General features: G+C 46.7%; 1 protein-coding gene across 2 annotated transcripts in view; it reads left to right on the top strand.

Moving 5' to 3' along the window:
• LOC138521388 (amine oxidase [copper-containing] 3-like) overlaps positions 1–15,889 on the top strand; it is a 141,934-nt gene that overhangs the window by 82,175 nt on the left and 43,870 nt on the right. For both annotated transcript variants that reach the window (XM_069634176.1, XM_069634177.1), the window contains exon 2: positions 10,307–10,592. In XM_069634176.1, coding sequence (XP_069490277.1) covers positions 10,307–10,592 — 286 coding nt within the window. The remainder of the gene's footprint in view (positions 1–10,306; positions 10,593–15,889) is intronic.

A 15,889-nucleotide genomic window follows, 5' to 3' on the forward strand; every position in this document is an offset into this window, starting at 1 on the left:
GTTTAACCCCCAAAGTACTTGCAGGTTCTGATGAATACCTCTCAACTCACACGCTTCTAGCAGGTGTCTCACACCCTGCAATCAGTTTACTCACCCGCCAAGCCCCATTCACTTAAATGGGCTTTCATCTGCCAATACCGTGTGTTCCCCCCCCCCACCCCCCCCGCTGTGGGCACACAGGAAGTTGAGAGCTATGTTTGATACGAGCTCCTCGTAGACTGGGGTTGTTACATGTTTATCTTCCTGAAGGGCGGAGAAAAGAGCACTGCTAGGCAAAATCCAATATGGCTGCTCGCAGAAGGCTTTCTCCATAGACCACTTCTTGAACTAGCGCCGCTGCTGTTCAGGAAGCTCCTGTCGCAGCGCATGGGGACTTAAAATGCCTAAACCTGTGCAGGCTGCCCAGTCAACCTAATATACCACTGCTGCTGTAAACCTGGTATTTACCTTGGTACGGTGCTCCACAGCTGCCTAGCTTGGTTTGTGCTCTATATTGAAAAATGAAAGAGCACTTGCTAATTTGTGCTTATAATAACCACTGGCAGTGAGTGTTATTTGGGACTGGTGCATACATCAGCAGGGCTCATACATCAAAACAATGTTCCCCCTAGTGTGTTCTGCTAAGGAATAATGATTCACTCACCCAGACCGGTGTGCCCGCACCCCCAAGGCGGTCAATGCTCCTGGACAACCGCGGTGTAAGGCTGGAGACCAAAATGTTCAAGTGGCAGGGACATTTGCAGACTAAACGCTATATCTACCCTGACCCTGTCCTTTTCTCCTTCTATCACGCCCGCCACTCCTCTGCATGCTTCCCTTCTCTCCCTGAAACCCCAATCCCCTCTCATCCTATCCCATGGGTAGTGAATAACAAATGGAGAACCCCAAAAATACTCTAGGCCTGATTATGACTTCAGTGGTATATCCTCTGGAAAAACTGCCACACATTAACATAACCGCTTGATAGACCCGTATGGTTCTGAGTCTTGAGGACCTTGAGTTATCCACCATTTTGGAATTCCAAAGGACTCATGGGGATTTCGTATTACCGCATGTGGTAATTGCAGCATGTGGTAATGTATACGTGTGGAGATCATTACTTCCGCTCAAAAGCCGGTGTGAAAGTTGAGCTCCCCTTCTGAAACTCTGAAATGTATGGCGTGGTAAAATATGTGGTGTTATAAAATGCTTTCTCGCTACCACCAAACTTGTACTTAGGCCTGTAGGCTTTTTAAAGGGTAGGGAAATGGCAACACTATGATATGATATGGCATTTGTAACGCGCCTATACACAAGTGTTTCAAGTGTTAATACAGTGTAATCTGCACACTTGTAAGCAGCAGAGTGGCAGTGTTAATTCCAATTTCTGGAAACACTAGAGGGGTCTATCCCTCCACTGCCTCTTCCCATCCATCACTGCCCCATTTACTCATGCTAATGGCCTTGTCTCGCCCATCGTCCCTTTTCCATATGGTGTTACCTCCCACCCCCCTCACTATCTACCTCTATTCTACCACGAGTGGGGTAAAGCTGCAAGGGCCCGCAAGGGTCTTCTGCTTTATATCGAGCACAGATATGGGCCACTTTACAACCCATTCTGAGTTAAGTGTAATCCGCCCGGACAGGTATCCCAATCTCTACTTGGACTGCTTCTGGTCCAATTGGAGTGTTTTCCAAATGCGCAACAAAGGAATCCCCTGGCACTTCTCCTCTTCCCCTCCCTGCACTTGTACCATCTTAATGTCACTGGGACTAGTAAGATTGTTTCTTGTTCCCCCTTGTTCCCTTCCCATGCCTCATCGAGCCTTGTAGCACTTGGTGCTGATACTGTGCCCTGATACCTTCGGGTCTGGTGCGCCATACAAATCAATAGACAAACAAACAAACAAACATGTTTATAGACATGCTATAAATAAAATATCATATCATATCAGTTGTCCAATGCATGCCAATTTACTGCATGAGAAGGGCGAAGGCCTATGTTTACAACAAGCGTTGGATACTTGCTTGCATTTTAAGAGGCACATTTTGCCACATTCTGGGGATAACAGTCCGCATTCTACCACATGCGGTAGACTCCGAGCATCTGCACAATTTCCCCAAAAGGTGCCTACCAGGCCGTAACTGCGGTTGAAGACCCTGTTATCATGTAAACAGGTGCACGGTGTGACGCTACCTCCTGGTTCTGGGCAGTGGGTAGCCAGAACCGGGGATGCCTACACATTTTATATCAGTTGGCATTTTAGCCTTCGTGTCATTGATGTGGGATTTTTTTAAAAATAATAAAATGTAAGTAATAATATACTTTTATTTACAAATGGGATAGACATTGGGCCTCATTGCGAATTTGTTAGTAATTCCTGAAGAATTACCGCCAACATCCATTACTGTTACCACTTGTAATACAGTGAAATCTGCACCCTTGTAAGCAGCAGAGTGGCAGTGTTAATTCCAATTTCTGGAGTCCCTAAAACGCCATAGGGATGCTGAAGAAATTATCATGGGTGGTAATTCTGCCTGCGGTAATTCCTTCTTTTTCTCAGGTAAAGTGGAGGAGTTACCTCCAGCTGTATGCCTTAGGTAACTCCTCCTCTTCATCTCTTATCTTGGAATTTGGCAGTTTCTTTTAAGTGGCGGTAAATCCAATACTGCCGGATAAAGTCACTGTAATGGATTAACGAACACGTGTATGTACCACACTCTTAATGATGCCCACTGTGTCCCCATCTCGGTTTTATGGTACCTAAGCACTAACGCATTTTTGGTAGTTTTTTGTTGCAGTGGTTTTCACATTTATGACCACCGGCTTTGGGTTGGCACTAAATATTGGAGTAAATAGCCCATGTCTCCACTGCTTGCCATGTACTCAAAATAGAACTTGCATAATGACCGCGTGGGTTGCATAATACCTCATGGGTAATGAAACAACCAGTCACTGCAGACATATCAAATGTATGAGGGTAATACCAATACCATTTGTGTTGTGTAATAATCACGGGTGATGTAAAACTGCATGGGTGGGCCAATATAGCATTCTGAAGGGGGTGTTATCAGGTGATAATTGACCAGCACCAAAGTTCGAAGTCCCGACTCAAAGATGAATGAATGCCTTTAGCCAGTCCAATGTTCTGTGGGGCTGCATTGCAAGTACGGCGGTGTGGGTAAGAATGGCGGTAATCCTGTTACCGATGCAGTACTATGAATTTGCAGGTGAAGGTCCTCCAGCATAAACCCGGAGGTAATTGGTTATTTATAACACACTTTATACCCAGAAGTTTCTAAGCACGGACCCGGGGAATCGAACCTGTGTTGCACTACGTCATCTTGCTTCCAAGGCGAGCGCATTGCCCCTGAGCTATCCTCCCGAGACAATCGAACACCATACTGCCAAAAAATCTGTGGATTTACCACACAGTAATTCCACTGGCAGTAATCTGCCAAAACCCCAATGGGGTCCCATGGACTCCTAAAATGGGGAATTGCCACCACTCAGAATCCTGGGATAAATCTGTGGGTCAGAGTGCCAGGAACGGTAACCGGGCTGTAATTGAGGAGAATTACCACCAAATTTGGAAAGAGGCCCAAATCTCTAGATAATTTCCCGTAGAAAGTTTAATCGTGTTATTAGAACCTGCTCGCCTGTTCCAGCAAACACTCACCCTTCTGCTTTCAGTTTACATTAATCCAAAATAACATGTTTTGTCTAATAATCCAATACCTCATGGGTGAGGTAAATACTGTTTACTGTGTATTACCCACCAATGTGGTAAAATCACAAAAGTCAAAATTCCGAGATGTGGTATTTTCATGGGCCTACCGTATTTCCTCTACTTGTTACGTGTTGCTGCAAAACGGCAACGCGCATATGCCCCCGGATTCTGTAGCTGCAGTACACAAGAGTGGACGCTAAGTGGCGCTATTTGTTTATTTTCTAAGTGTTTTTTCTTAACCTTGAAACGCGGGACACTCCGACGTGGGCGATAAAGTTCCTCGTACCCGCCACAATGCTATGTTTGTTCCACTGATATCGTGTTTTTTTTTTCGAAAGAGAGTGATTGCAGGAAAATAAAAACTTTGCGAAAAATAGCAGATTTTCAGTAAGTTGGAAAAATGGACTTCACGACCCATCTCTTATCGGACCCCGAAAAATATATATAGATCACTGGGGCAAGGATTCATTGTAGGGTATGGGAAGTCGCAGACAAAGAGGGTTATGGGATCGGGGCCTCCCCATAAAAGCAAGGGAAAGGTATCTGAGCAATGTAATGCCCGCCACAAAACAAAACCAGCATTGGCAATGCCAACAGTTTTGGCCTTTGTGTAAGCATGGGACACGCAGTTGTTGGAAGGCACTGCCGTAGTGGTATTAACTGGCCATCAGTGGTCGCAGCTGCAAAATTGTGTGAGTACCCGGGCATCTAGTAGCAGTACCTGACAAAGGATTAATATTTCTAAACAAGGCAAAACACTTGGCTTTGCCAGTGCTTGTTGTTAACAGGACTTCTGTGAAGGACACACAGCATGCTTATACATCGAGTGGCTGAAGGCAGATATAGTAAGACGTTTTTTTTATCACACCAACAGCAAGTTTACAGCTCCAACTAAGCCATTCGCAATCAGAAGACTGCTTTGAAAACAATGGCAGGCACTTCGAGCGCACCGTTTGATGGTAAGGCTTGAATAAGCGAGCTCAAAGAGATTCCAGGAGGATGTGCTTTGGGCGGGGAGGGGACGATAGTGGGTGGGAATGGCCATAGGGATTTGCATGGCAATGCTCAGTCAATGGGTGGGTACATTACTAATCAACACCTGTAGGCTTTGTGTCCTTCCTCGTATGCCATTTTACCCTGGTTGTACTCTAATGTCTTATAGGTGACGCTTAATAGCCAAAAGGAACTAAGTAACTAGATATACAGGAAACACTGTGCGGGTCATTCAGAGTTTGGTGGCAGTTGTGATGCTGAGGCGTGCGGTATTCAGAGTTTTTGTGCCACACAGAAGCGTACAGCAAGTAGCTATTACCAAATGTGGTTGGTTAATTGTCACATGCCGTTATTACAGATCCCCAGGCGGTGCTATGGGGGTTCATAATGGGGGACAACGGAGGGGTCCGCCTGTCTATGAATCCGGTAATATCTCATAACTCTGAGTGACCCCGAAGACCCATTTGTATTTTACATTTCTAAAAAGATCTGCTTTAATATATCCCTGGGATTGCTTCTTTCAGTTTTGATTCCTGTGTTTCGTGAAATCATTTGACCCTTTTCATAGACTATCAGGGTCGGATGGGCCCCTTGGCCTTTCGGCTCGTGGCCGGGCCGAAATCGTCCATAGGGAGTGGGGGCCGGTTTCTGGCCATGCCTGGGCCGGTTTGGAATAAAAAAATAAAAAAAAGCCTTTTATCCTTCTTAGGTCGATAAATGAGTACCAACACGGGTTGGGTGATATTGTGTGCATATTAGTTCTATAAAAAAGAGCTTAAGCGTAAGTGCTATACAATACAATATTATCATTTGGCCTTGAACGTCTGCTTGCATTCACAGTAATTTAGTTTGCTTAGGTACAATGCCATATGATGCCACTTCCTGTTTTGTTAAGGGGTGAAATATCGTGTTTCATCGCTTCCCGGGATGTCACTTTGGGATGGGGTCAAATGACATCACTTCCGGTGATCTCATCATGGGGCGAGGGGTGGGCCACTTTTTTGAGGCGAGGGGTGGGCCACTTTATTTTGGGTGACCGGGCCTATTTCTTGTCCCAGTCCCACCTTGTAGACTACTATTTCATTGGTTTGCAATTGATTGGAACAGGGCAAGCTCTGGAGTGGCGCGGCCCTGTGCAGGAACAAGACAAGCAGGTCCCGGTATTGGCTTATCTATTGACATCTCTGGAAGCAACATCAGAGAAAATGATGCTCAGTCTTTGATACTCGAGGGAATTATGGGAACTTACATTTCAGGAAGATGCCATGGGTAATATAGGAACATGCACTGCACCTCTCATTGTATATGGAAGAATGCCACGAGCAAGGCTTTTCTAAAGGGAGTACAATTTGACCTTCTCACTTCTGGGGACTTATCATTTTTGCACTTAAGGCACATTAGCACCCGGAGTGGGAGGCCCAGCTAATGAGGTCCCCCGGAACGTGGGCTGAAACCTCCGATCTCAGCACGCGTTCCATGGAACTCGCCGGCTGCCTCCTGCACCATCTCCCCCATATTCCCCCCGCTCCCCTGCCCCACTTACCTGATTTTTGCGGCAGCAGTTTCACTGCCTTTCCGCTTTCCGGGCCGCCATGGTAATGGAAGATGGGCTCCGTATGGAGCTTTGCCTTCTACAACCATGGCGGCCATCTTAGCAAAGAATTTTCATTCATTGAACATGATGGACGAGTGCAGCGTCCCATTGAATGAATGAAAATCCCTTTTTTTTAGTGCCCCGGGTTACCGCTTTGGTAAGCCATAGTGCTAATGCGTTATACACCCACCACGGTTCCTCATTAACAGCTCCCGCTTTGCTCGACCTGTTAAATCGGGCGCACAATGCCACATTATGATGTAAAGATTTTCCAGGGACCACAAACACATTAGTTAAGTGGTGAACTGAGACTGAGGCACTTGATAAAGATATGTGTTCAGTTTTTGTTTTCATCAAGAATACTCTGCTTTATATAGATGACTTGAAAAACACAGAATACATCACCTTGACAAATATTTACATATTTGACATTTTTTGGATTGTTAAAAGCACAGACCTAGCTTGAGATCAGTGGAGCACTGTACAGATTGTAGGCAACCAGTACTTGTGCTATGATATAGGTTATTAAAAACGCTCTTACTACCCAGAGGTTTCTAAGCGCGACCCCGGATCGAACCTGTGGTGCTGTGTTGTTTATCCATCAAAGGCGAGCACGCTGTCCCCTGAGCTATCCTCCGGAGACTAGCTGTAAAGTACTGTGAGTTGAGGTCTGCTCGTCGCGATGCGCGTCTATTGGAACAACCCCTTGGTCATGTGTTGCATAAATCCGTTTAGAAACGCGTTATGCTGAAAGATTGTAGCTTTAATTTTATCCTCCACATCTTGAAGACTGCAAGTACTAGAATGCAAAATATTTAAAACGGGCATGACAGGATCACCTGCTTACAATGTTTGACACAGGCATGCAGCCCATTCTTACATATGATGCGGAGAGAATGCACAGTTCCTCAATAAAGGAAAGCGAGCACAGAACAGGAACACATGGCGACATATCTAAATGCGCTGCTGAGAACAAAGAGCGCTGAGGAAAGCTTTGAGGAGCTCCAGTGGGAGGCCCTGCTGAATTTGGTAAGGCAGAGCCATCCCGAGACCTCTCAGAAGCGTCCTCTCATCCCAGTTACGCTTGCGAGGAACATCTGCGAGACCCCCATAAGACGTGGCCTTGTTCCAGCACACACAGCCTGCCCTCGTGCCTTGTGCCGGCTTTGCTTGAATGAGTCATTACGAGGCAAGAGCGTTTTCCTAATAGAAGGTGGGGAGTGGGCGGGGGTTGGGGGCGGGCTGCTATGACAAGGTAGTGTATACGTTTTGTGTGAAGCTGGGAAGTGTGTGGGATTGCGGGATGCAGCAGAGGCTTACATAATTACGCTGAGGGGGCTAGGGGTCTTCAAAGAGGGGTTTAGAGGTGGGGAGACTATGGGCGGGATCCTCATTCATAATGTCGCCGGGAAAAGCCACTGGCGACATTATATATGGGAACATTATGTATGGGGACATTGTATATGGGGACATTATGTATGGGGACATTATGTATGGGGACATTGTATATGGGGACATTATGTATGGGGACAGGTTGCCGGGCTGTCCCCTGCTCCCTTTGGAAAACATGTAATAATATCTCTGCAGAAGCAGCGACTTTTTTGTCAGGAGACATTTTTGCGGGGACATAATGGAACCGGGCATTCTGAGAGGGGTCAGGAGATGTGCGAATAGATGGGGGTTCTTTCTGGATGGGCTCTGGAGTAGGGCTTTTTCTATAAAAGGGCAGCTGTAGGTAACCTAGTAGGGGGACATCAGCAGCTATATTGCCCCTTTTGACAGTGAAGGTGTGGCAAAGTGCCACTTTTCCCAAGGCATTCTTCCGTAGCTCCCGTCAGGAGGTGGGTGGGGAGTGTTAGAGGATTCTAAAATACCCGTGGACAGGATGGTGGTGGAACAACCCGTTGAGGGCCTTTGGAATAAAGTTAGCACGGTGTTATTTATAAAGCACTTTTGCCAAAGAGGAGTGCATAGAACATTACTCCCACCCAGCCAAAGTTGGTGCTCATTTATAAACCTCAGAAGAGTGTGGTCTGGCCGGGATTCGAACTGCTGACCTACATATCACACACAGATCAAATCAGGGTGCACCCAACCTGCTGAGCTGTCCTAGAATATACCCATATACATAGAACTGTGATCTAATGTTGCCACAAGACTTAGCAACCTAATTTCAGTGAGACGTCAATGAGGCAGTTACCTATCAGCCCGCCTCCCTAGTCCTGGGGAACCTCTGAAAAGCTTTCTGTTTGCCGTGGCACTCTGGGCACTCCGGGAAGAGTGGGGGAGAAAGAAACTGAAAAGATCAAGGCTATCTTTAAAGGAGTCATGTGGGCTGGACCAGGGCCGGCAATAGCTTTTACAGCGCCCGGGGCGAGTCAGTCACCCTGCCCGCCCGGGCATAAAGCCGGCCCTGGGTTGGGCTGTATTACACAGCAACTTGCCTTTATGTGCTAAGCCTCCGTATTCATGCAGCTCGTTGCATGGCCTCCATCCCTAAGTGAATCCTAGGATGGGGAAAGGTTATGTTATGTTAGCGGGGGATTATGCCGCGCACCGCTGCATCTGCATGGTCTATGTTCAGCGAAAAGCAGGAGATGCTTATAGGGTTGTATACGAATTGTTCGTTTTACAACTGTTCGAATTACAATTGACCTTTTCACAATTGACCGAATTGTGAAGGTCAATTGTAACGTATATGTGGGGGGAAAACCCCCACAGCCCCCCACCCAATGCCAAAACCTCCAAAACCCATATATATATATATATATATATTACCAAACCGTTATATATATATGTATATATATATACGGTCAATTGTGAAAAGGTCAACTGTGACCCTTTAAATTCGGTCAATTGTTCATTCGAACAATTGTAAACGAACAATTTGGCTTATACCGCTTATGTAGTACAGACGGAGGATGTAGGGCTGCTCTGAATGCCAACGAAGCAACACAATCCATAGCAACACAGGGGATACAAGTTGTGAGTGGGGGGAGAAGACACAGGTCTGTACTCCTTTTCTTTACAGCACAAAAATATAATAATAATAATAATATGTCACATTTTTATAGGAAAAACTGTAAGAAAATGTCTCTGACATGCTAGAAAGAGGTGTATGAATTTTTCATTGGTTTTTGAGTGTGTAGCGTTCCAGGAAAAAAATCCCTGTGCCAAGATGGAAAGGCAGCAGAAGGAAGCCATAATGTTTCTCTCCACTGGTTGGCCACCTCCTACTTCCACCTGTAACTGAGCCCGCTGTTTGCGGAGATCCCTCCCCTCCCCATAAAGCATGAGTTTGCAACCTTTGGCTCTCCAGATGTTCTTGACTACCACTCCCATCAGAACTTTCCATCATAGTCAGTGGAGAAGGATAGTGGGATTTGTACTCAAAAACATCTAGAGCACCACAGGTTGCAGACCCTTGCCATAAACCCAAGATCCCATGGCTGAGCTAATGTTAAGGACTGCGAGGGCTACAGTGGTCACTACTTCCATCTATGGTTAACCATCATCTCCATTGAGTTTGGTGCATTATGGGATATGTAGTTGTACGGGATAGATTTATTGAGAGAGGCAGACTGCATTTCTGTATAAGTAAGTGTGTGTGTGTGTGTCTGTTTGTTTGTTTATAGACAGCAGAGGGTGGAATAGCTTGGTAAGGATTGGAAAGTGAAGGTAGGTTACTCCAAGAAAAACGTTTAATGTGTGTGCCAAAGTGCATTCTAGGACACATATCCCTTTTTGGTAGGGTGGTTAACAGCGGAAGATTGTGCATTTTCGGAAAGGTAGTTATATGAAGGCACCTGTAGTGAGTTAAGCAAAGAGAATTCTGGTACATGTAGTCTTCCGGTTGCATCCACAATGGAAAATGTTTTGTGAATCAGCCCCAAAGATGTTGTTACTGGCTCTTGGAGTCTAAGATTGAAAGTAGTTAAATTGCAGATAAGTTGATCGTTCATTTGGCTGTCCGATATTTCAAGTTTTCCATCCTGTCTTTGCCCCGCAGGAACTGAGAACCACGTGGTGGCACACGACATGGAGTTTGAAGCCGTCAAAGCGCCATGGAGTAAGGAGCACACAATCCACCGGCCCAAGCTCACCAGAAAAGTCCTGGAGACGGAAAACCAGGCCTCCTTCAAGCTCGATGCCAAAATGCCGCGCTACATTCAGTTCGCCAGCAAGAAGACCAACAAATGGGGCCACGAGCGCTCCTACAGGCTGCAGATGGTCAGCTTTGCGGGGGACTACCTGCCGGAGGACAGCACCCTGGCGGGTGCCATGAGTTGGGCAAAGTGAGTATGGCCATTAAAACCAGGGCCAGCGCTAGGGCACTCAACAATTTGTATTCCACAGGCACTCCAAATGGTAAGCCTCTAGCAGCTGCCAGTGAAATTGAAAGATTGTCTTAAGTGTTGAGTCTGATCACTGCAGAGCAATAGACAGGCTGTGTGTCCTTCCGCAACTTGCACAGAAGCACAAGCCTGGGCTTTTGGTAAAAAATCATTTTGGCAACCATGACATAAATAGTAAGCCCAAAGAAAAACAACGATTCTTGGTTGTTTTTGCTCGCTTTTTTGGGGAGGTTTTTACAAACTTGTCAACTTCGGATTTCTGACATGCAGCCCTTCCTAAATGTTTGCTGGGGGCCTAGAGAAGGAAGGAAGTAGAAGGGCTTTGCCATCTGTGCCTTCTAGGGCATGGCTTCAACATGCCTTGGCACACCATGAGATGAGTTCATTCCAGACATGCTGCCTGGTGCTGCAAACTCCTTTCTCCAGCTGCCACTCCTTTCAGCCCTGTGCCACATAGAATACAGCTGAGTCCCACAATACACTCTGTCCACTTGTACACGTAGGTCCTTCACCTTCTCCTTCCAATGCCTTCCTGAGCATTGTATATATTATCCCTCACCTTAGATAGGGGACCACTACTGAATATTCTATCATACTCCTCCTGTGCCTCTCTCACAGGTAAAAAGCTATTCAAGTGTGCACCAGGACCCCAACTGGCCCATAAAGCTGGGGGTTGCCCAATAGCACTTTAAGATGGAATAGCAGCACCTGTCAGATGGCTGGGGATGCAGATTAATACTCAAGCATCAAATCAATATTGACAACTCAATGATTTGGCAAAGGGAGTCCGTTTAATGACAAGTACAAAAAATAGGGAGTTTCATGAATATCCGCAGTACCGTGATCTTCCTTCTCGCTTCACAACTCCAACGAAATTCATAAAAAACACATCATTTATACTAAAAACACGTCATCACTGACGTGGAACGCTTAAACTGTTGCGTGCAATTCTATTGGTTCTAGGAAGGTAACTTTAATATAGGTACTATATCTGTATATGGTAACGGAGTAAGGGGATTGGATAAACACTGTCAGGTGGGGCATCCAAGCCCTACCTTAAAAATGGCTACTGTAGACGTCACTAAAAGTACAACGTCCTATTGGTTCAACTAACTATGGGACCCTAGATTTCTTGGTCCACTATGATTGGGTTGGCGCCAACCCCACTCATACTTTTCCATTTTCCCTAGCAGAATGCAGAATGGTTGGCCAGGTGCAGGGTGCCTATCAGCTCCCCCGGCTTTCCTCCAATTATTGCTACAATCAATCATCACTTCAGTGGTCATGTGTCAATTATTTCACTGTGGTTGGCCTTGAGACTGCATCTCTGTCTGGAAAAAGTTCTGATATCTTTGCATGGCACTCCGCCACTCGTAGGTGTGAAAGTCTCACTTCTTCTCGCTCGGCTGGTCACTAGATTCAGACACCGTAAACTTGCCTTCTTCTCCATATAATTAGAGTATTTGATTTTCGTTTTACCCACCACCTGCCTTCTGCTTCTTATCTTGACCTTTCTGAGCCGGATATTCTGTTCTTTGCTTCATTAATTGTAGCTACTGTTCGTCTATTTTAGCTGATATGACCTTGGCTTTTTGGCAATTTGTCTCTGCTGAGTTTCGCTTCTACCTTTTATTCTTGATTTGCTAGCTATGAAGCTCTCCTTATGCGGCCTCTAGTAACCTTTGGTTGATTCTGCTCTTATGCATAGTTGAAGTATACTTATTTAACGTGCTTCTTTAGAGGTAGATATGTATAGGTGGCGCTTGCCGCAATCTATCTTACTACTAAGCATAGCAAGCCACACCATTTTCTTAGCTTTCTTGCGGTTCCAAGCATATGTACGCACGTAAACTGGTGGAATATCTTTGTCATGCTCATGGCATAATCTTCTTACATTTGACATCGTCCTTTTACTTTAGGTTCGCAATGTCCCTTATTCATGGCGTTTCGTTTCTTTTTATCATTCTCAGGTCGGCACATTTTCTATATGTGAGTCAGTCCGGGTTCTTGTGGCATCACCATTCGTCTTCCATTAAGACCTTTTTGGCTTCTTCAGGGACTGTACTCAGATGATCTTCATTCCGTTTCATTTGTTGATATGGTTTTCTCAATGGATACCTTACTGTACATGTTTTCTTTGGTGTTGGTACTTTAATAGGTGCTGTTCTTCTGATAGGTACTGGACAGAGCCCCACTGTGGCTCTCTGCTGGTTTGTTTGCTCATCATACGTCACATACTTCAGCATGAACGTTCCTGGTACTTCAAAATGGACAGTTGGAGTGCAGGCCGTACTTGGGACCTCCTCTACACAACGCTATTACCTATGCCAGTAGGTGCTATAGAAATGCACGATACAATAATGTAACATGTAAGACTTAGCCTCCCACACTGCCTGGCTTTTTTTTTTTCTCAACATAGATATTTTATTCGGATTTTAAACATGGTAAACAACAGACATCAGCATTTACAAATCATAATGCGGCACAATTCATTATCTGCATGGCGCTCAGGTTGTTCGGAAGCTGGGGGAGTGAGTCTCTTCCTCCCGGGGAGATGCAGTCCCTGCGTGGCAGCAGTCACTAGCTGCGCAGGTCAGTCCAACCAACGGGTAAACGGGGGCTTATGTGTGAGTCCGGGGAAGTGTTCTGCATGGTCCATGAAGGGGGCCCATGTGCTTTGGAAAAGGTTTATGCTACCCTGATGAAGTGCTGTAATCTTTTCCGCTGTAACAATGTCCCTCAGGATGCTTCCAAAGTCTAGCGAGGGCTATCTTGGCCACTGGTAGTAGTTGAGTACATAGGCGGGCCATGTTGCCTGATAAAGGCAAATCCCTGTGTCCCCCAGAAGCACAAACCCGGGGTGCCAGGGGATGGAGAGTCCGGTGATTGATTGGATATGGTTCAGCACACCCCTCCAGCAGCTTGCTGCTTTTGTACATTCCCAGAGGATGTGGACGAATGATCCCTGCAGGGAGCATCCTCTCCCAGCAGTTCAGGGAGGGGGCGGAGCCAGATTTATGCAGCTGCGCCGGTGTAATGTAATACCCGTAGCACACCTTGTACCCTCCCTCCCTGTTGGTGATGCATTGGGTACTTTTGTGAAGCCTTGTCCATATCCTGTTCCACGCAGACGGGTCCAGAGGGTGCCCCAAGTCCTTTTCCCAGATGGTCATGTAGCTCTCCTTCACTTCCGGGTTTCCAGGAGTTTATGCAAAGTGGAGACTTTTCCCTTAAGAGGGGCTGTTGTTAGAGTAAGCTCTAGGGGAGTTAGGTTTCTGGAACCCCATTCTTTGATAACTCGCTGGGAGATCCAGTGGCGGATCTGTGAATAATGGAACCTTTCCTCCTCAGGGATCTTGAACTTTCCAGTCCTCGAATGTGAGGGGATGCCCTCCCTCGAGGAAATCAGAAATCCTCTGAAGGCCTCCGGCTTTCCAGATAGCGAAGCTGCGGTTGCAGAGTCCTGGGAGAATCCTGGATTGTCCATTACTGGCGTCAGTGGGCCCAGCGAGCTCGTGATTCCTCATTTCCCGGAGGCTGCTCTCCAGCTTTGCATTCTATTGCATGTTGCCAGTAGGGGGTTTAGGGTAGGGGGGCTTTCCAGGTTTGTATGTGCGGTAGGTCAGACAGGGGTGGCTTACACCATGCCTCCTCTAACTGCAACCAGCATGGGCGATTTATGGTTCGGGACCAAGTGAAGGCGTGTGATAGTTGGGCCGCTCGTCTGTATCAGGATATGTCTGGGGCTCCCAGGCCACCTAAGCGGGTCATGATTTTCTTTGCGATGCAGGGTCTTTTCCCTTTCCATATGAATTTCATGATCTCCCGCTGTAGGGAGTTGAGGCCCCCCTCTGGAATATGAGTTGGGAGAGCTAGGCACTGATAGATTAGCCCAGGGAGCAGGTTCATCTTTACCGCTGCCACTCGGCCTATCCAGAAGATCCCTTGGTTGTTCCAATGATTCAGGTCCATTTGGAGGTCCTTGAAGAGTTGCAGAAAGCTGTGTTTGTAGATCTGGGCGCTGGATTTGGGGATACAGGCCCCTAAGTATTCAATTGTGGACTCGGCCCATGGGATGAGGAGTTCAGGGCCGAGGGTATCCCTTTGACGCTTTGTTAGGTTGATCGGCAGGGCTGAGGACTTATCATAGTTCACCTTGAAGCCGGATACATCCTCAAAGGCTTTGAGCTCCTCCAGCATGGGTTGCAGGGAGGTGTCCGGGCTGGTGATGGTCAAGAGCACACCGTCCACATACAGTTCGGTTTTGTATTCTGTCCCTCCCACGGTGAGCCCTTTGATATTTGGGTTTTGCCGGATCCTTTCAGCAAACGGCTCCATGGACAGAGCAAACACCAGGGGAGACAGAGGGAAGCCCTGGCGTGTGCCTCCAGATATGGGAATGGTTGCTGATCTTATGCCATTGATTTGGAGCTGTGTGGATGGGGTTGTGTAATTTGCCATAGTCCATTTTATAAAGTTGTGGCCCAGCCCTAAGAGTGTGAGGGTGTTTCAGATGAAGTCCCAGTTTAGCAGGTCGAACGCTTTATGTGCGTCTAGGGAGATGATCAGTAACTCTACCCCCATTCTATTGGCAGATTCTATAAGATTTAGTGTTCTCCTGATGTTGTCGGGTGTGCCTCTGCCCGGTATGAAGCCTGTCCGGTCTTTGGATATTAGTTCGGGGAGAACCCCTCCCAGTCTGCATGCTAACACATTGGAGTACATTTTCCCCTCCGTCTTCATCAGTGTTATAGGTCTGTATGAGGACGCTTCCTCAGGGTCCTTCCCTGGCTTTTGGATTAAGATGGTAATTGATTCAGCCATGGATTTTGTCACTCTCTCGGTGTTCGGGAAGAAGTTAAATAGGAGAGTTAGCTAGGGGGCTAGGATTTGTGCGAACGTTTTGTAGAATTTACTTGTCAGCCCGTCCTGGCATGGGGCGGTACTCTTCAAGGATTTGATAGCCTCTAAGACCTCCTCTGAGGAGATCGGGGTTTCAAAGGGGCTGGTGATGGAAGGGGAGTGGCAAGGCTGGAGATAATGGCACTGCTGGGCTAACTCTTCTGGAGATGAGGGCAGACCTGCCATAATAGATCTGTGGTGGTCCACTAGGATCTCTGTTATGTCTGGGGCAGTACATCTAACTTTACCGTCAAGCCCCTTGAGGTGAATGATATTATTTCGACTGTGCGTCTTCTGCAGTTTGTATGCTAGGATGTGGTTTGCCTTATTACTTT

This window comes from Ambystoma mexicanum, chromosome 13, assembly GCF_040938575.1.
Source record: "Ambystoma mexicanum isolate Mex_15411 chromosome 13, UKY_AmexF1_1, whole genome shotgun sequence".
NCBI lineage: Eukaryota > Metazoa > Chordata > Amphibia > Caudata > Ambystomatidae > Ambystoma > Ambystoma mexicanum.